This window comes from Patiria miniata, unplaced genomic scaffold (assembly GCF_015706575.1).
Source record: "Patiria miniata isolate m_02_andy unplaced genomic scaffold, ASM1570657v1 HiC_scaffold_3, whole genome shotgun sequence".
In the NCBI taxonomy this organism is placed as follows: Eukaryota; Metazoa; Echinodermata; class Asteroidea; order Valvatida; family Asterinidae; genus Patiria; species Patiria miniata.
In genome coordinates, this window is record NW_024037069.1 from 26367255 (window position 1) to 26389199 (window position 21945).

A 21945-nucleotide genomic window follows, 5' to 3' on the forward strand; every position below is an offset into this window, starting at 1 on the left:
TCAAATTAACAATAACAGCGTTGGAACTCGATGCTCAAAGATTTGTACAAGTCTAGTGTAGTCGTGACCTCCGTCATGCCCGTCAAAATACATGAAATACTGCAAAAATGGCAGCTGAAGACGAGGACTACGTGCGCCAAGTGAAACTTTTGGACTCGTATTACTTCCGCGGTAAAACGATTTTCTTTCCCTTTTATTTTTCTAACACATTTGTTTCCTTTCATTTTTTATATTTTATAAACATTTGTTGAAATAGTAGGCCTAGGCACAGTCTAGCCCCATAAATGTGGCCTATTTACTGGACTGCCTCCGTAAACATAGGCCACACATCCACATGTACAAAAATCGTGTCGACGGAGCCAAATTTTGATTTTCACATTTAGGCTTAGTTTGTAGGGTTTTTTTGCTTTAGAAGCATACTCACCCTCTTTATAGGCTAATCAGAAAGTGCTGCCTTTTTCAGATGTATATTTTTCGTGAAATTTCCAGATTCATTTTTACACGTTTGCGTATCAAAATTTCAACATGAAATTTCACAAAAATTAGACATCTGAAAAAGGCAGCACTTTCTGATTAGCCTGTAAAGAGGGTGAGTATGCTTCTAAAGCAAAAAAAACCTACAAACTAAGCCTAAATGTGCAAATCAAAATTTGGCTCCGTCGACACGATTTTTGTACATGTGGATGTGTGGCCTATGTTTACGGAGGCAGTCCAGTAAATAGGCCACATTTATGGGGCTAGGCACAGTCACGACAGTCATGACACTGACCATGGAGCAAGGAATGCACTGACTAGCCCCACTAGTGTGGCCGGGGCTAGACACTGACAGTCATGACAGTGTAACTTGAGACTCAAGCTAAATCAGGAATTCATGACTATGGTGAAATGTCACGTCAAGATATTGCATTGTACCTGTTGTGCGCTTTCTTGAAAATCACGAATGAGCGCGCATTCTTAAGAATGAGCGCTCATTCTTAAGAATGAGCGCTCATTCTTAAGAATGAGCGCTCATTCTTAAGCTTGCGTGGTGGGAATATCACTTGCGCAATTTATGAATTTGGGGCAATCGTTAACATGGTTAAGATTGCCCAAAACATTGCACGACATAATTATGTTAAATGAAATGTATAGCGGTTAAAAGGGAAATAATTCATATAAAGAGGAAAGAAAATGTTCTATGCTTCTGTACTCGTATAACTATGATAATTTGAATCAAATTAAACCTGTTATTATTGCTTTTTTCTGCCCACTATGGGAAGTTTTGTAATAAAGGAAGGACTGGGAACTAGTCTGGGAAGTCCCTGTATGTATCATATGCATGCCACGAAAAAAGAAACGATGTCCAGAAGCTGCCAAAATTGCTCTTTTGACTAGATAGAATCCAGCTCTGCGGCGTAATGGTGGGGTGTGAACAATTAATTGGTGGCAATTTAAATGGGAAATAGCATTAGCACTATGGGATGTCACAATATTCATTCTCATTCTTAACATTCTTCATTCTTACTGCCCCCCCCCCCCCCCCCCCCCGCTTTTATTATCCCAAAAATCAGAATTCTTTCCAATACACTATTATTATGTCTCTTATTTTTTTTCCTGGTCCCCCCCCCCCCCCATACGCGTATACTTTTCATATCCACTCTACTTTTCAGCGCCTTGCGTTGCAACAGTATAATTATTAAGAATCGGTGAACGAGGATGCAGCTAGACTTGCCAAGCGCAGCCAGTGCTCGGTATCGACAAGACCGTTATCTTGTCGCGCATTCTTAAGAATGTGCGCTCAATCTGGAAGAGTTATTTTTTGCGAAGATTGCGCAAGGATCCAGTTGCACAATCATAAGAATGTGCATGCTCATTCTTAAGAATGCGTGATTTTCAAGAAAGCGCACAACATACCCGTAAACTGTAAATCAACAAAGGAAAATAGAAAGTAAAGTACAAGATCATGGTCATGTTTTTGACTCACATTTGATGCCTTTCTTCTTCCACCAGTCAAGTCCCAGATATTGCACCATCAGAGCCCTACGATCGGCCTGTTTCCAGCTACCACAGGCGATGCCAAGAGATCCCACGTGGCGCACGTGAGAGACAGTATCTACTGTGCAGTAGCAACGTGGACCCTGGCCCTAGCTTATAGGTGAAGACCAGACAGGGACCTTAAGTGCAGAACAAAACATGCAAAACAAAATAAGGCCAACTTAACCTAATCTTCAGCTGATAAAATTATCCAACATTTTCAAGAGGCAAAGACAAGGTCCTCAGTATTTCACCAGCCAAGTTTGAGGTCCCAATTCAATTTTTAAAGGAGACTTAAAATTCTTCAACATTTTTGCACCAGAGAATGAAGCCAAGTGATTTCAATTTGAAGCCTACCATGTGACCACAACAATTCTGATATCTATGACAACGCCCTGGCCTCCGTACAGGAACACGAGCCAGTGTTGTGGCCATTCACAAATTTGTATTTCAAAATGTCCCTCAATGACAATAAATATTTGTCTATGTTTTTTATAGGAAAATTGACAATGACCATGGTCGGACATATGAGCTAGAGCAGAGTGCTGTGAAGTGCATGAGGGGAATACTATATTGCTACCTACGACAAACTGAGAAGGTTCATTAGTTGCTTTCTATATTTACAGTATTTTGCAAGTCCGTATTGACCTCATAAATGTTGCGTCACTACAAGGGTATTCACTTCCCCGGTTTTAGACTTTGAGCACTATTTCTTTCAAGCAATGTGTGTGTCAAAGTTTTAATTCTTGGTGTGATTTTTTAGGTCTGCAAGATGCCTTGCCTCCCTTCAAAAATATATAAACCATCATAAATATTCATTTTTTCACACGAAATTCTATTCCATTGATTCACAATGGCCATTCTGTGGAAGTCTTTACGTACTACACAATGGGCCGGATGTAGCCCAGACATTGGTGTTATATGGTAATCCTATACGATAGGACTGCTGGACTCACAAGTGACAGCCAGTCAGTCAGTCTATGAGTCAGTCAGGTACAAAGACGACTCTTGGCTGGCCCTCTACGACCAGCAAAAATTGAAACTAAACAAATATGTAATTTCTCAGCAATTTTTAAAAAAGAATTTTAACCTCTTCCAGTCCTTTACTTTCCCCTTCAAAGAAAAAGAAAGTCATCTGGGCCCCACCCCCTCACCCCCACCCCTGGTTTGAGCAGACAATAAAGCAAAGTTTTCCAATGTGTAAAAAATAATAGTTGAAGAAGCAGTTCTCATTTTTAGTTTTCATTTTTTTTATTGGCTTACTTTAGTTGGAGAAGTTCAAATACACAAAGGGAGAGGATAACGCCCTGCATTGCCGCTATGACATGGTGCGAGGTAACACGCTGCCTGACAGCTATCATCACTTACAGATTGACCTGGTGTCTCTGTATCTACTCTACCTGGTCCAGATGATCTCATCAGGTCTACAGGTAAACTTATTAACCAGTTCGCGCCGGGATTATTTTGACATTGACCAGACCCAGGCGCGGGATTGTTTTCACAAACCTCAATGCCAGACGGGTTCAGGCCGTCATCTGTGGGTAGCACACCCTGATATTTCCGGCCTCGCTTGCTGCGAGCAGGTCGCAGAGAGATATTTCCGGCCTCTCTCGTTGCGTGTTTATCCATCATTCGTTCCGAATACTGCAAAACATTTGCATGAATTATACACGTCATCCGACGTAAACTGGTTAATACCATGAAATGTTCATGCAGTGACATTCATGCAACTCCACTTGCACCACACTTTATTTCATATCGGTGCGGTGCATTTTGATTCCTGTAGTACATTGACTTGATCACATTTTTAAATATAATCGAACAGCCCTGATCACGTTTTACAATCACTGGCCTAAACTGGCTGCCGATCCAAATGTGCATGCACCTGCGCTTGTCTTAATTGACAAAGAGCTAGAACATCATGTATGTATCCATATTGGTCAAGGTGACGGAATGGCTGATATTTGACCAATTTTATAGAAGAAAGTTGAGCTGTTATTCCTCACGGAAGCTCTCCAATCACGTGACTTTCTACAAAAGTGTGGCATTTGACAAACAATAGAACCACGTAACTTATATGATGACAATAATACCGCAGATGTTTTTCATCATCTCCTTGAGACGGCTCATATTTTTTTGAATATTTGAATGGAAAAATGTTAATCAGTGGTTCAAGTATTCAAATATTCTGTATATTTGGTACAGCCCTATTTCATATATTGCACAACAAGTTATAACATGTTCCATGAAAGTTATGCATTGTTTCAGTCAGTGACTAGTACATTAAAAAATGATATTAATTCAATATGAGTTGTGGAGTAAATATCAAAAACAGTTGGTCATGCACACGTGTTGGTCCTTCACAAGTACATGAAACTTCTGCAATCTTCTACCAAAAATTTTCAAAGTCCTGAAGTTTCCTCTTCACTTTTTGAGGATTGCTTTTAATTAGGTGTCACAAAGAAATGTTTTGTTTTCTTAATTGTTCCTAGATTATTTGGACGCTTGATGAAGTCAGCTTTATTCAGAACCTTGTGTTTTATGTGGAGAGAGCCTACCGCATCCCAGACTATGGCATGTGGGAGCGTGGTAGCAAGTACAACACAGGCAAATGTGAACTCAATGCTAGGTAAGAAGACTACTGTCGTTTAATCACCTCAAGGACAATGTGAACATTGACAAGATTTATAGCTACTGTGTGCAATACTTCCTCAGGTCTCTATACACTAGATAACATCAAATTCCCTTGGCGTTTTTGCTAGGAAAACGTTCTTTGCAATTAAAGGAAGATCAAGCCCAGTGTAAAGTAATAGAAGCTTGCCTCTTCCTTCCTCAAACCTTAAAATACTCTCAAGTATCTTGGGGATCTGGTAACTACCCTATCTGTCTTTTATCCTCAATAGTCCAATGCTTGATGTACCCAACTGATGTCTAATCAGTGAAGTACCAAGAATGCGTGATGTGTTTACTGCTCAATGTTGAATATTAAAGATGCAGGAAACCTTTTGGGCCAGTTGTTTTGTCGTATGTATAAAAATCATCTAAAACCACCAGTAAAAATGACATACGTGAAAGAGTTTCTAATGAGTGAAGAACAGATCTTTTGTAGAATTTTGATGCGTATTTTCTCATTCATTTTGGCAGTTCTATTGGTTTGGCCATTGCAGCTCTTGAAGCAAGCAATGGTTTTAACCTGTTTGGTCGCGAGGGAACATCCTGGTCTATCTTGTACGTTGATCCCGATGCCCACGGCAGGAATCGAACCATCTTACAGACTTTGCTGCCAAGGGAGAGCATGTCCAAGGTTTGACATTGCTTTATCCATTTTTTTGTATAGCTTGGTACCACTTTCAATATACAGATGAACAATTATTTGCTACAGTGTCTTCAAAGTGTCTTCACTGACAAGTGCAGCTTCAAATAGTTTGAAACAAGAAAGAAATTAGGAACATGTTTACAAGTATTTTACTTGTAAAGAATTACCAAAGAATGTTTGGAAAATTCAGTTTTAAATCATCAGTGGTTGGATTACAAATTAATTCACTGTAAATTGTATGTAGGGCCCTCTAAAGTTTTGAAAACGTAATTTGTGCAAGTTTTGAACATAATCTTTGCAATTTTCATACTAGTTTGAGTGCTTATTAAGCTCAAATATACCCAGGACAGATTACAAAAAATGTATATAATTTATTATTTCCAACCTTTATAGATTTCCAACAAATCTCAGAGTCGGGTTGGCATAGTGATACTTTCCTGAGACCTCTGTTTGGATTCTACTAAGGCTGAAAAAAGTTGATTGGGTTTTTGGCCAGAAAAGTGATGTGAATTGTTTTCCCACCTCTAAACTGTAAAAAAAAAAAAACCCTGAAAATCCCATCATGATCACTGTCTTTCCTCTACAAGTTTCTTCATGCTTACAGCACAAGCTTCAGAAATCCTTGGTTTCATCACAAGAAACAACAGGTAACAATAATGATACAGAATAAGTTATTCTAGCATCACTTCCTCAATCATTGCAGAACACAGATGCCTCTCTCATACCTGTCATCAGCTTCCCAGCCTTCGCTGTCAAGAACGTAGAGGTCAAGAACAGGACCTTTGACAAAGTCATCCGCAAGTTGAAGGGGAAGTATGGCTTTCGACGTTTCCTACGAGACGGTTACGGTACGGAGCTGGAAGACAAGAACAGGAAGTACTACAAACCTGCCGAAATCAAGGTCAGGGGTCAATATTAATCATTCTTCAAAGATGTTTTGCCACTTAATGTACTGTTTTGATCCCATGATTTGAATTAAACGCAGCAGACATCTTTGCATTATGTTTTCCTTTATATAGTTTTGGATAAGCCATTAAAATACATCACTGGAAAACTAAAATTGTGACAGTTCAAGTTCTGATTTCGTCAACACTACAAATCCAATTGACAAATACACAAATGGTGGAATGTTGCATTTAGATGTATCTTAGAATGGTTTATGTATTTTTGTTCATGCTTTCAGATGTTTGATAACATAGAGGCGGAGTGGCCCATGTTCTTTGTGTACATGATGATTGACGGTACCGCTAAAGGAGACACCAAACAAGTAGAGGAATACCACAATCTACTCAAACCACTGCTGAAGGAATCTGCCAATGGTAAGCCATGCCATACCTGCTAGTGTCCAAGGAAGATTTTCTCAATGACAGCATGTATTAAAACAGCAAGAGTAAGTGCAGGTATACTCAACCGGGGGGGGGGGGGGGGGGGGGGGGGGGGGGGGGGGGATCACTCATTAAAAAGCACAAACCTGGAGTCCGACGAGGGTTGATGCTATGCTACAAACAAAGTAATTATATCTTTGTGTCATTGACGATTATGATTCAGATCTCACTCTCTTGTTTACACCAGGCATGATGATGTTCAGATGTTGGAAAAGTATGTGATTCAGAGAGAATGGGGGGGGGGGGGGGGCGCTAATCGTCCTTACTCACAGCAGAAGCTGAATTCGAAGGATGCAGCTACAACGTGGTTGTGCCGAAGGCATGTAAAGGCGTATAAGACAGCGCCGTACCACCCCTGTCTGACCACGGAGTCCAGCAAGATCCAAAGTGTGGATTTTTGCAGAGGGAGCAAAACCTGGAAGACCTGGTGAGAGGCGAGTGCTTTACGCACTGTGCCACCCATGCCGCCATGACACAATGTTGTCCATTTTCCACGAGCAACAAACTAGAAACGTTCAAATATGTCTATGTTACAGGATTAGTGCTTCCCAAGTATTACTACGTGGAGACGAGACACATTGAGGCAGAAAGGAAAAACCCTCACAGTCAACCGAGAGTGGCCAGCCATGAGGGGGAGGATCCAGACCAGATCTTCCTGTGGGGGCAGTCTGTGTATCTCATTGCCTGCATGCTGAGTGAGTAGTGAGTTACTATATTGAGTCATGAGTTATTATATTGAGTAGTCATCTCAGGAGGATCCAGACCAGATCTTCCTGTGGGGGCAGTCTGTGTATCTTATTGCCTGCATGCTGAGTGAGTAGTGAGTCAGTAAATTGAGTCATGAGTTATTATATTGAGTAGTCACTCAGGAGGATCCAGACCAGATCTTCCTGTGGGGGCAGTCTGTGTATCTCATTGCCTGCATGCTGAGTGAGTAGTGAGTCAGTAAATTGAGTCATGAGTTATTATATTGAGTAGTCACTCCTAGTAGGATCCAGACCAGATCTTCCTGTGGGGGCAGTCTGTGTATCTCATTGCCTGCATGCTGAGTGAGTAGTGAGTCACTAAATTGAGTCATGAGTTATTATATTGAGTAGTCACTCCTAGTAGGATCCAGATCTGATATTCCTGTGGGGGCAGTCTGTGTATCTCATTGCCTGCATGCTGAGTGAGTAGTGAGTCACTAAATTGAGTCATGAGTTATTATATTGAGTAGTCACTCCTAGTAGGATCCAGACCAAATCTTCCTGTGAGGGCAGTCTGTGTATCTCATTGCCTGCATGCTGAGTGAGTAGTGAGTCAATAAATTGAGTCATGAGTTATTATATTGAGTAGTCACTTCTAGTAGGATCCTGATCTGATATTCCTGTGGGGCAGTCAGTGTACCTCATTGCCTGCATGCTGAGTGAGTAGTGAGTCACATTACTACTCATGAGTTATTATAGGTATAATGATAGCATGCTGAGCAATTGGTTGTGAGTACCACCAGATAATTATATCTCAATATTCCTCTCATTGAGATAAAACTTAGCAACTAAGAAATTATTTTGAATAAATGGTAAGTCTCTCCTATTTTCAATCTTTTGTTATAATCTTCAGAGGATGGACTAGTTGACATGGATGAGATTGATCCTGTGGGTAGATATCATGGCTCATCCGTAAGATTAACAGTCAGACACAACACGAGATACTCAGCATTTGAGGTAGGTAGCTTGAATCTTGATCCTAACTACTTTTCAGTTTAAGGATTTTGTTATAAATTTGATGCAATCGTACTGGTTGGTTTTGCATATATGTATTTGTTGATTCTGTAATTGTTTATACTTTATCCCTCCTCTTCCCATTTGTTTATTTAATCTTTTTTTTTTCACTTAGTTATTCATTATTTATCCACAAGTTGATCAATGTCAGAGTGAGTTCATTGTTTTAATTTGCAGTTGCCAAAGCTGATACGTGCTCATATGAAACTGTAAAGAGGCATTTGGTCCAATTTAGTAATGATATAATTTCTGTAAAAGAAAAAATACATATTGAATTAAAAAGAAATTAAGAACAGTGTTTTACTTAATATTGGAGGTTGGACATATTTGAAATGTTCAAGATGTTTTAAATGTTTAAGCATCTTGACAAACTTCCTAAAAGTCATGTGATCTATAAGTCAACCTCCGCCCATTAAAAGTTGTAAGGTGAATTGAATCGCTCGGTTTGTCAACTTCATATACATGTAGTATATTATTCTCTCTCTGGATTGCAAATTCAGCTACACCATCACAGCAGTCAACATCCATCAAGTGACTGTTTTTAACAGTTAAAAATTCCCTTTTTAATTTAATATAGCCATGCTTTGACTGGAGGTGATTGATATGCCAGCTGTACCTACCAGTTACATCTTTTGTCTTTTGATGGCATTTGACTAGTCACAGTGTTTACTTAAAGGTTATCTGGCTGTTACATGAATGTGATCTGGCTGTTATCTAATAGTCTGTATACAAATGCATGGCAGGGGAAGTGGAAATTGTTTGAACTGTCTGTGACTGATCAAACAATAGGAAGGCTAATTAATAGATTTTTATCGTGCCAGCACCTTGACTGAAGCTACTGTCTTGATCTAATTTTCTTAGTCAAAAGGTACTATTCAACAAAATGGTCAAATTTAACCATTAAAACTTTAACTGTAATTCAAGTCGACTCGCCAGAAAAAGTCCAGTGCACTCACAGCTGTAAAGTGGACTGGGATGGATCATTATAGAATCCAAAATGTGATTCTATTTAATTTGATGAAAGTATTTATCACGTAGTTTGTTATTTGTAGTCATTTGTAATCCCTTGTTTATGCTGTATATTTTGCCGTTTATAGAGCACCTGTAAGGACATGACTGTACAAATGGCATTCATAGCGGAGAGTGCTAGGCTCCAAGCAACACTACAGACCTATGGGATTCAGACACAGACCCCAACACAGGTGGAACCCATACAGATATGGCCTCCTAATGAGCTCATCAAGGTAAGATACACCCGGGGGGAGGGGGGAACCCATACAGATATGGCCTCCTAATGAGCTCATCAAGGTAAGATACACCCGGGGGGAGGGGGGAACCCATACAGATATGGCCTCCTAATGAGCTCATCAAGGTAAGATACACCCGGGGGGAGGGGGGAACCCATACAGATATGGCCTCCTAATGAGCTCATCAAGGTAAGATACATTTCGAAAAATGGGCTTTAGATGCAAGATCTGTATGGCATTTGCCAAAACTGCTTGTCTCCACCCAGGAGTATCATGGGAACCTATTTATGAGACCTTAAAAGTAGGGGACAAAGTTTGATGTTGCAAAGCGTTCCTGTCAAAATAGTCTGGAGTTGAAAAGTCTCCAATTGTGCAAATTTGCAGTTGGTATACTTGCCATGACGTCATGATTTTGCAGTCATTTTTGCATCACCACCATCAGGTATCAACTGGCCCTAAGTCAGGTATCAACTGGCCCTAAGGTTGCTTGGCATAGTCTTCCCTGGGTGTTGAGACAGAGCAAGCAATTACTATCAGGCCATTCACTGTGAAAACACACTCAGGTGTGTTCCTCTCACTTGAATATGGTTTAGGTTTGCACTTTGCACACACTGGCTTAATTTAAACAGTTGCAGTTTTAAGAACAACCGAACGGACATTGTCACAGCTCATGCATGGTCCAGTTTGATTATGACTAATCTTGGTAGCTCCCAAATACTACCTGCCTCACAGGTAAGCACTGAATGGGAACAATTTCACAATATTCATGATACATGATAGTGTCACATGACTGTGTCACATGACAGTGTCACGTCACATGTGTCACATGTGTCATGTGACACATGACAGTGTTACATGACAGTGTCACACGACAGTATTACATGAATATTGTGAAATTATGTATCATGAATATTGTGAAATTGTTCACAATCACATGACAGTGTCACTTGACAGTGTCACATGACAGAGTCACATGACAGTGTCACATGTGTAGTTCCCAAGCAGTGCCTTCTATCTTCTACTGAGTTTCACAAGTTGTCCATGCAGTGCCATCTAAGGGACACAAAGTCGGGACAGTCAGCTGTATCCTAAGCAAGTTTTCTAATTGACTTCTCTCTCCAATTGACCACACACTCCAGGCATACCAATTCTTGGGCCACAATGACAAGTTGGGGTTAACCGGCCGGCCGCCTCGTCCTGTGGGTAGTCTGGGTACATCCAAGATCTATCGTATCCTAGGCAGGACCATCCTGTGTTATCCACTGCAGTTTGATCTGACTGACTTCTACATGTATCAGGATCGCTCACTTCTTGTTGATGATATTAAGGTACGTTGCTTCCTTTCTTATTCAGTAAGAATGATATGTGTCTAGATCCCACAAAATGAGTCTTAAGGACATGTTTTGCAGTTATTAGAATAATGCAGTAGAACACAGCAGACTCTCTTCATTTTGATTCATACAACACCTGAATAAATGCTTGTCATCTGATTGGTGGGTTGTTGATCATGTGTCATTGAATTAGTTGTCCCAGTGCACGGCGCGGTCGCAGTGCAAAAATGTTCATTTCATTCCAATCCACGGTAAATAGAACTTCCATTGCACGGTCATGCGTTTGGTGGCTTTGACCAATCAGATGATGAGGATTTATTCAGGTGTTGCATAAAACAAATAATGAATGCAACGGTAAGAATTTCATGAGGTGACAGATGGAATGTGCCGAGTGGAATGGAACATTCCATCTGCCACCTCATGAAATTATTCTTACCATTGAACTCATAAACATTCATTATCTGTATAATATCACCTAGTTTGATACCATAGTATGTTCTGATAATATGTGGATGTTAATCATTATGTTGTTCCTATTAATTGGCATTGTGCAAGATTCGACACAAGGCCTATTACTCAGAAGTAGCTGTGGCAACTTGGGACTCATTTGATTTGGCTCAGTCACAAATAATTGTTCACAGCTCTCTTGTTTGCATTCAAATGTTCACCAAATTGAATACATGTATGCATTTTTTATATTGGAGGTATGTTCAGTTTGTTTGTGCTTCGCAGCTTGGCTATGATGTACTTTCTAGATAATTGGAATGGAATAGAAGTATTGTTTCAGATATTAATAACAGCAAGATTTGGTGTACATCTAGTGGGAGGGTTAGCAAATGGAGTCACCTTATCAGAGACTATGAACTGTCAGTTATAGCATGGACAGATTCAGTGCATTTGGTTGGAAATGAAACATGTACATTATTTACACTGTTTGGATTTGTCAGAGTCTTGTAGCTTTCGTGAGGAGATCTTGGACAATGTCTGGCAGGCCAACCATCTGTATGCTTATCAAGGAAGACCATCTCAGGTAAAAGATGTGGTCTTTAATATTGTGAGTTTTTTGTGGCCAATTTGGATCAAGGTTGCCTTTAATGAGAGACATTTTAGTTTGAAGTTTATCCATCCTGCTTTAAGGAGGCTGCAAAACCTATGTTGACAAAACCAATTCTTAGTTTCTTACAAGGACACAGTATTAACAGGCTGACCATCTTTGTTACAATGCAGTGGTGCCAAGGGGTCTGAGATGTTGGACATGTTGGCCATGTTCAAGAGGGGTAGATGTGGAGGGAACCGGGTCAAAGTAGACCGTCTTCAGACGCTAATTGCTTCATCGTTTGTGGAGCATTTGGACTTCCAGCTCCCTGAAGGAGTGTAAGTGGTCACCAGAAATGTTTATTATACAATGGAGTTAGATTGTGAAGTTTCATTGGTTGAAGTGTTGACAGTATTTCAGTAGTCCATTTAAGACCACCTGGCAGACTCAGAAAGTGCATCGGTCTTGTACCCTGGGAAGATCATCTTGATTGTTGTCAAAGACTTTTGTGTGATCAGCTTCCGCACAAGCTAAATCAGTAAGGTTGTAATAGACTCTGACAGTGTTGTAGTCCAGTCCATCACAAGTCCCTGCAATTCCATCACAAGTCCATCACTAGTCCTCCAGTCCCAATTCAACTCACAAGCTATTCAAATGAGCTTTAACAGAGGTATTCTGTTGTTATTGTTTATCCCCTGTTGCTTGTGAGACTGGTGCTGGACTAGACTACAACACTGACAAGTGTGTTATTGACCTGGAGCATGCACATATCATGATGAATGATGATGGGTGCATTATGACGGGAGCAATGAACTTAAGCGTTAAAAATGCATAGGAGTGTCAAAAAATCCTGTCTTTCCCAAAATTATTTTTTATTTATTTTTATTTAAAACCATCTTTAATGAGGGTAACCCATCCAGCTGAAGCTGAAATGGGGCCCTCACATTACAAACAAATACAACAAGACAAAGATATGACAAAGACAAGATATTGACAAGAACAACAAAAGTTATTAAAAACAGTAATCACTTGAATTATCCTATTGATTAATTTGCATACTATTTTAATAAAACAGTTCGTAAAATACTACCATGCTACAACAGAACAGTTGTCTGTTGTGATGTTCCACGGCTTTTGTACACTCAGGGCAAATGGCACCCCTTCTTCACACTAATATTGAATGGTGGAATTCAATATTGAATTCTTAGCATTAGTCGTTTAATTAATGGTTTATCCCCCCAAATATTTAATTTGGTATTGACTATTCATTGGTGTGTTTTGTCCGCTTTCAGTGCTTCCATGGTTTTATTCAAGCGGCTAGAAGAGCTGAACGTCACCCATCTTCCTCTTCAGACCAAGAGTAGGCATCTCAGCTCGCCTCATTCAGAAGACCATGAGGAGGAGGCCTTTGATGTTAAGGTACAAAAACACAATGGCCTTATGGGTCCTCGGATTTGAATTTTATTCTGGAAGTAATAACACTATTTAAAGCCAATGCAGGTTTGCTCTCCATCACTCTGTCAAGGTTCAACCAAATAAGCAGAAACTCACCTGGTGATGCATCTAAAAATAGCTGCACTGCCTGCAGTGTGTCATGATCTACTGTTGTCGGTGGTGGCTACCTGACCTACAATTTATAGACATCAGGGCGTGTGGGGAATTGTCAGGTCAGGGAACCAGACTATTGATTGTTAAAATACACCTTAATGTTTTCCCAAGTAACCGATACCGAATTCTTTGTTTGCTGATACTGAGGTATTTTTGAAAAAGTATTCAAGTGTTGAACAGAATTCAAATTGAAGATTTAAGAAAGCAGTCGAGAATAAGCATTAAAAGTGGAGTTAGAGGACAGTGGGTTTGTATTGCTTAGATAGGGGTGAGTAAACCTTTTATACATTCATTGTTGCTGAATTAAAAAAAACAAAGAACACCCTCTGAGATGCCTGCAAACGTGTAAAGTATCATCAGGCAAAAAGTCCTTTTTTTTTTCTCAATTGTATTTCTTTAGAAATTTGAGAGATTGCCATCATGGGAGTTAGTAGAGTGTCTTCGTCACAGTATCAACATGGAGGTGCAGAGTGGCATTCTGGGAATGCTGTTCCACCGAGAAGGATCTAATTACTTGACAGATAAAGGTTAGTCCTCTTCAATGTTAGTGCTGTCATGGTGTACTCATTTGATGTTGTGACTGTTGAGGCTCAATAATGATGTCACTATGTGGGGAAAACAAACATGAATGCTGCTTTAGGGAAGCGGATTCATCAGTACCAATTGTAAAAAGAACAAGTGAACTGTAATATCCCATACAATTTTTAAAAATACATAACTCTTAATGTATTTTCCCCAACTTTTATTGGAAGGCACCCTTAAAGGGATATTACAACCTGGAGTGCGCCCAATTGGGCTACAAAATGCATTTTAAACGAAATGATATTAATTGGAAGGGGCATTTAAAAGTAGGATATATACATCCACTCAACCATCCTTTAAAAACTGGGCATTTTTGTGTTATTCTTGTGAGAATGGTGCAAGAACGGATTTTGTGGGTCAAAATTTTCACAAATCTGCTCAAGTGGTGTAAAAAGATTTATCATATACAAAGGAGTCATTTTGTTCAGACTTTTGTTCTGTTATTTTTTTTTCAGAAAACAAGAATAGCCTTTTTAGACTTAACTCTTTCAATATTGAAAAGTAGAGGTACATGTAATGGGCAAAACTAGGCATATGGCAGAGGTATGTTAAGGATAGTCATTGGATTTCTGTCTTTGAACAGGCACAGTGGCTGAAGCATTGAACAAACTGTACAACCGCGCTGGCGTCAAGGAAGACTGGTCTACTGTCAGGTACTGCGCAAGCATCCTGCGCAAAGTCATAGACAGTCTGTCGCCCTCTATCACATCCATGCTGGTCAGCGGAAAAATTGTGAGTTTTTGAGAACAAGTTGTGGTCATTTTTGTGTGAATGATAGCGTTTGTAATAGATGTTTGTTCAGTGGTATCGATAGATGTAAGTGGCGAAAACATCATGTTGTTAATAACATTTGAGTTTCATAAAGATTGATAAAAAAATTGGTAAGATTAGGACCTTGTGAATACACACCATACTTCTTATTGCTTATAGCTTTTAATCCTTTTCTTGCGTCTGTTTGCCATGTCTTTCGTAACAGTGATCTGAGGCTGCCAATTTTTAGTATAATCATAAACGAAATTTGGCAGCCAAAAGGACATTTCGTTTTAGCCAAAAAGTTCAGTAACAGTGTTGAAGTCGAGGTGTGATGGACCACAAGACCATTCACAAGTCCATCACAAGTCCATCACATCAAAAGTCCATCACAAGTTCATCACAAGTCCATCACAAGTCCATCACAAGTCCATCACAAGTCCATCACAAGTCCATCACAAGTCCATCACAAGTCCATCACAAGTCCATTACAAGTCCATCACAAGTCCAATCACAAGTCCATCACAAGTCCATCACAAGTCCATCACAAGTAACAGGAGATAGATAATAACAAAGGAATGCCTTTTCATAGTTCATTGGGTAACTTGTGACTTGACGGAACTGGATGACGTGTGATGTATTTTGTGATGTTTCTGTCATGTACTTGTGATGTACTTGCGGTGTTTCTGTGATGTACTTGTGATGACTTGTGATGGAATTGTGATCTATCACGATTACCTCCACTACAACACTGTTCATTATAGCAGTGCTCTTTATAGTACCATTCTAATGAATACAGTGTTTGTGAAATGGCATTGATGAAGGGTAAAATGACACTAAACGTTGAGAGAAAGTCATGTTTCTTACACGTAACTTGTGCTTCATGCAGGTTACGATAGGCGTCTTTGGTCATGAGGAGGAACTGGTCCTGCGGCCATTGAGCCCCAACGAGATCTCAGACATCATCTTTGCTCGATGTCAGAAGTACAACATCCGAGAGGCTGTCATGCAGCAGGAGATTATTATTACAGTGGGCAAGCTGGTCACTACCAGACCGGAACTGTTCAGTAGCATGCTCAAGATCAGGACAGGGTATGTGCAAGTAGTAATCCTCATAGACACAAAGTTCGACCAAGGTCCTTATTTTAATACAAAATTTGTGTGGAATTCCAAATTAAGCAGCACAAAATAGCAAGGTACTTTTGTTATGCAACATCTGCATGTTCCAGAAACGCACATCATATGCAGGTGCACACATATTGGACCTTTGCACATGGATGTCTGACACTAATCACGGCCGTTATTGGTCAAAATGCCACGGAGCATGGCTTAATAGATCAGTCCATTCTAAAAACAGCCACAGAGAGTCATATGTTTTCACATTTAAAGGTAGAGTATATCATTTGTCATTTGTGCATTGTTTTTTTTCATTTGAAACAACAAAAGTTCTCAAAATCTAAAGAAGGATACGTAACAACTAATCTGATAAAGTTTTAGCTCAGTGAATGCTGTTGATTCTGAGAAAACAGTATTCTAGGATCTTGTTTTAATTCAAAAGTTGTTGAATCATGTTTCTTCAAAATGACAGCATGCCGGAAAGAATAATTTCAAAGGGAGTTTATTGTAATTACTATCTTTAAACCAAATACATGTATGCTTTCCAGGATAATTTTGTCAGTTTCTTTTTGGATAGCTGCAATCATATACTCTACCTTTAACTCCCCTGAATGGTTTATACGGCGCCCTCAACAATTAGTTCCATATTGGATCCAGCAACAGTATGGGCCTCATTCACTAGGAAGCCATTTTAGATCGTGTTCCCTGAATCTCTTTTATATATTGTAAACTGTTGAATGGGATGGTGCCAGACTATTTTATGATTGGAGTGCGTGCCAAGCCTCACTTTCAATTTGTTTTTTTAAATGTGGCTTAAAACATTAGGATATGTTTAAAGAGAATATACATCATTTGCTTTTGCTGTAATTTTCAGAAATGGATGGAATTGGGAGGTTGGAAATATATAGCAAATATAGTTAGACTGACTTTTTGAGGTTTTGGGTTCAAAAATGCTATAAAAACCAAGAAAAACAATCATTTTCCTGTAGTCTGGTTCCCTGACTCCATTTAAGAAGAAACAGAGCAGTTTACATATATTGGGGAATTGTAAGGTCAGGGAACCAGTCTAGCTGGCTTGTACCCGTTCATAGGTGTGTGATCGATTGCAAACAAGTGCGATGGTCAACTGGGGCCAGTATTTGAAAAAAAAGCCAGTTTTTTTCCAACGCTGATCGGCCGATCAGCATTGGAAATTGATACAAAAATACCACTTTTCTTGAAAATGACAGTATACCAGGTGCCATGATTTTACAGGATGCTTTACACTGTCATTCACTAAAAGTCCAGTAAGGTATTTCAAAATGATTTGGTAGTTTTATTTTTTGATGTTTGAAAATGTTGTATTTTCCCTTTAAACACAAATGTTAAATAATTCATCAGAGCAGACTAGTATTACTTTGTAATGAACTTTTATTTCATTGCTTTCGTTTGTACTTGCAAGTTCTAAAATGAAGAGTTTACCTCGCTTTCCATTGAAAATGGCCGACTCATGAATAAAGTCTATTGCTACTTGCTTGCTATCCTTTGACATCCACATGCTTCATGTATTTCAGGATATTTTAACTTTTTTAATTTTATATTTGTTTTGCTTTCAGGTGGCTTCTGCATGCCATGAGGACAGAACTCAAAATAGCTTTTAATGAAACAAAGGTATCATTAGCTTGTTCTCACCAGCTTACTTCTCAACCTATTCTATTCAGCCATCAACTGGATCACATTCATACATTGAATTTGTTAAATACATTTGAAGATGTTATTTTTATACTTACTACTATTATTATTAATTATTTCTGGTAATGAAACCAAGGATTCCTCAAAATCGCCCTAGGCACTGTAGCTCGCAAGCCTGAAGAAACCTGTAGAGAGAAGACAATGAGAAGAAGTTACAGTTTTAGAGGTGGGAGGAAAACCCTAGAAGAATATTCTAAGGAAAACCCACGGAATCAGGCAGGGACTGAAAACCAAATCCACGTATTGGTCCAGGTGGGATTCGAACCTGGATCACAGCGGTGGAAGGCAAGTAAGTACCGCTACGCTAACCTGACTCCCCGCAGTTCCCTCATCGTGTCATGGATGTTGTATCAAGCATTGCACTTTATAATGATACATGATTCAGTGAAAAATTCATTCGGGTATTGTAATCGCCAACAGTAATTTCCTTTTGAAATGTTTAATAAATCCTTTTCTTTTAAAGATACTGGTTTCTTATTCACTGTGGTATGAAGGAATTCTTGTTCTTAACCCTTTGAGTTTAATTTGAAGATGCAAATTCCCTATTACTATACCACTTAACCCACTGAGCCGTCAAGCCCTGTAATGGTGGTCTCCCAGATTTGATATTTTGGACCATTAGAAGTTATTCAAGTATGGCAATAAGACATTACCACTTCGTATGGAAATCTCATCAGATACAATGTTGACAACGTGCATCAAAGGCCAGAATGTTGAGATGCTTATGCTTGGGCCTTATGAAATAAGATGTAATCAGCAACAAGTTGCTGACGTCTCTGGTCCTGATGTGTCATGGTTCCTAAAGTCTTATTTGGAGTATGGCACAAGTTAGAAGCCACAAACCTGTAGATGTCATTTGAGAACCATTGGTTCAGATTTTTATTTTGTACTGGCCCCTAATTTTACTACAAGTCCACTCATTGTTATATTGCAGCCCGTCCACAGTCTGTCCCCACACTCGCTGAAGGATCTCCTAGTTCAGGTGCTAGAGACCAACATCACCACAGCAAGCCACTACCGTACCTGGTTACAGCAGCGTCAATTCAGCGGCTCGCTCAACCGCACTCCGCCTAATTTCTACGATAAAGGTGAGATGTTGTTCTTGCATGGTATGGTGTTGAGAAATGGTAGCATTTTAGGATAAACAAATTAACTTGACAAAATCCTGACAACTCAAATTTGTGAGATTAATCAGCTTCACAGGTAAGGAAGTGTGTGCAATTTCCATACACAGTTTGTCATAGAATCGTTCTACTGGGGAAAAATTATGTTTGATGGATTGTATGCATGTTATGGGAGGTTGTAAAGTTATAGTTAATGATTCAAAAAACCTTAAATCCTCAAAAAGATCAGTTCCACCCAAAAAAAAGGGAGGAGGAGGCCCCTTTTTTCCTCAAGATGGCGGATTTTTCAAGATGGCAGATCGATTCTTCCACAGGAGCTGTCAGCCTTTCTACAATTTTGCTGTAAACAAATAAAAAGACAAAACGTATAGCAAATGAATGATTAACAAGAAACAGACAAAAAAAAACAGAAAAAAGGAAGCAGGCTGGACAAAGGATGTTGGAGGGGGAGAGATTAGGTTTTTTTCTGTGCCTTTGTGTGAAAACAACTCCTACAAGTTTGGCTGGGCTTTGTGGGAGTTTGATTAACCATCATTTCTATTTTGGCCCTCTCAGTATGGGACATCATGGCGCGCATGCCCAGCGGCATCATCATAGCAGATTACTTCCTACCCCAGCAACCCACGCTCTCAGACATGACCAGGACGGACCTGAACTTTGCCCTACGGATTGAGGAGATGTTCAGCCGCATTGCGCATCCAGAATACAGGCAACTCATGGTTGAGGTGAGAAAAACAACGACATCTCCTGTAGACCTCTTGCATCTGATGTCACATCTGAGGGCAGGTCTTTGTTCCTCGGTCATACAGATGAATAGCCATACTTTCATTGCCATGGAATTTAAATAACTGCCTTCAATTCAACAACAGTTTTGTCGTTTAATGCTAACTCCCTAGGTACTTTTGCGAGGAAACTTCCTTAATTGTCCAAAATCCTCTAATTGCTGGAACTAAAATGGCATATTCTTGATGAGGTTTTAAACTTTCAAAGGGAATCAACCCAATGCATGGGTGTTGTAAGATTACTTTGAATGGTTGGGTGTAGCAACAAATTCGTCTACAAACGCTCTGTGCTGGGAGGTAGCCAGGAATGTTGTCCGGTCACCCGGCCGCTGCAAAATCAAGGGGGGGGGGGGACGGACGTTGACACTTTACGACAAGGATGGCACTATTTGTTGCGGCATATTTGCAGAGTGACACACAATTTTGCCCTCTGGGCAACAAATTTGCAGCCCTGTTGGCTAGGATCTGTCGTTGCAAAATCATCCTTTTCAATTATGAAGAGTCTGGAAGAGCAAGGGTTAATCCACCGGCATTTTAGAATGTACAGTTCCAATGCAATCTGATTACCCCACACTTTGTATGCTATTATTTCCTGGGTCTGTTCATCATAACAGTGTTTCATTTTTCAATGTGTTCTGTCCGCAGTTGCTCACAGTGATATCCACAATCTTGGAGAGAAATCCAGAGCTGGAGTTCCAGAGCACAGTCAATACAGATGCTGTAAGTGCCACTCTTGATTCTTGTATCAGGTTTGTTTCATCCTGATATTAATGCTAGTAAATATGTTAAATGCCATCATGTTTGGGGTGAAAGTACTATAGGCTCCTTGCACAAGTACCCCCTCAACGGTTACAAAGGGAGAGGTAGAGGAGACCACTAGGAGGGACATATGAATGCATTACCTTCGGCACCTGACGCTGATGCAAAGACACAACCGGTTTGTGTGTTCACTTGGCAGGAATATTCATGCAAACCGGTACATGAACATGATGTGTCCCCTCATCAGTGGAGCTTTTAAAAGTGGTAAAAAATGTGCCATCTGCAGTTTTCGTACACAGAGTCTATTTTTCAGCATGTTTTCTATTGGGGATAAGACAACACATCAGTTTTAAGGAACATCTACAAATATATAGATCTAACAGGTTTGGAGTGCCAGTGAAAAAGTCATAAATATTGTGTTTCTTCATGGTCAAAAGAAAGAATTTGGGGATTATTTAATTCACCCTTGGGTAAAGCATGATCCTGAATGGATAGTAGCATTTTTAACTCATAGACACTTGCCTTATTTAGACGGTAGCATTGTGTGAGCTGATAAGGCTTGGTCAGATGTGTAAGGGCATGCAGCTTTTCCTCGGACCACCTGAATTCCCTGGGGGTTTTTTTACTTCACACTTATGCCATTAAAAATTGAAAGACACTTGTAAAAGTCTTGTAAGGGGAAAGTAAAATAATTACAAAATTAACATTGGGAATTAACAAACCCTTTCTGAAGGATGAAAAGTAGGACATATGTTTGTACACCAAAGACACAGGACACTCGAGGCAAAAGCGTTTGTCTAAAATCACAGCAGGTAACAATTATTTATAGCACCCTGCTTAATGTATTCCATTTGTTTCTGACAGCTGATTAAGGAGACGTTCAACCTGTTTAAGGAGCACCACGCCAGCCAAGGCAAAACATGTGACATGCAGGACTTTTACAACACTCCGCCCATCGCCACCCACGGCACCATGAGTTTCCTGGCCAAAGTCATCGTACACCATCTCCTAGATGAAAGCATGGACACCAGTATGGATAACTGCTTGATCAGTTGAGGGCGTGATCCCCGCCCATCGCCACCCACGGCACCATGAGTTTCCTAGACAAAGTCATCGTCCACCATCTCCTAGACGAAAGCATGGGCACCAGTATGGATAACTGCTTGATCAGTTGAGAGCGTGATCAGGCGCGACTTTTTTCCGTAGTGGGTGATGCAAATTTTCATGAATAATTCAGTAGTTTCCAGGGAGAATACTTGTTTCGTTTTCATGGGAAAACAAAGACATCACTACCATTATTGTAGAGGGTGTTAGCATGTAGGGGGGGGGGGGGGTAGTAGGCATGTGCTACTTTTTCTGCATAATTCCTCATTTTTGCAACACGGGTGGGGGAAGGGGGTGTTAG

The 21945-nt window shown here is 39.9% G+C and overlaps 1 protein-coding gene across 1 annotated transcript; it reads left to right on the forward strand.

Moving 5' to 3' along the window:
* The first annotated feature begins 25 nt into the window (after positions 1 to 25).
* LOC119737281 (phosphorylase b kinase regulatory subunit beta-like) lies at positions 26 to 21614 on the forward strand. Its single transcript, XM_038211496.1, has 23 exons — positions 26 to 171; positions 1990 to 2134; positions 2512 to 2611; positions 3282 to 3443; positions 4506 to 4642; positions 5158 to 5317; positions 6033 to 6230; positions 6513 to 6648; positions 7251 to 7409; positions 8314 to 8417; positions 9572 to 9718; positions 10861 to 11049; positions 12000 to 12082; positions 12280 to 12426; positions 13381 to 13507; positions 14097 to 14223; positions 14862 to 15010; positions 15918 to 16120; positions 17740 to 17794; positions 18810 to 18963; positions 19555 to 19724; positions 20427 to 20501; positions 21405 to 21614. The coding sequence occupies exons 1-23, from the start codon at positions 108 to 110 to the stop codon at positions 21594 to 21596; spliced, it is 3183 nt and encodes a 1060-aa protein (XP_038067424.1). The 5' UTR covers positions 26 to 107; the 3' UTR covers positions 21597 to 21614.
* Positions 21615 to 21945: the final 331 nt, after the last annotated feature.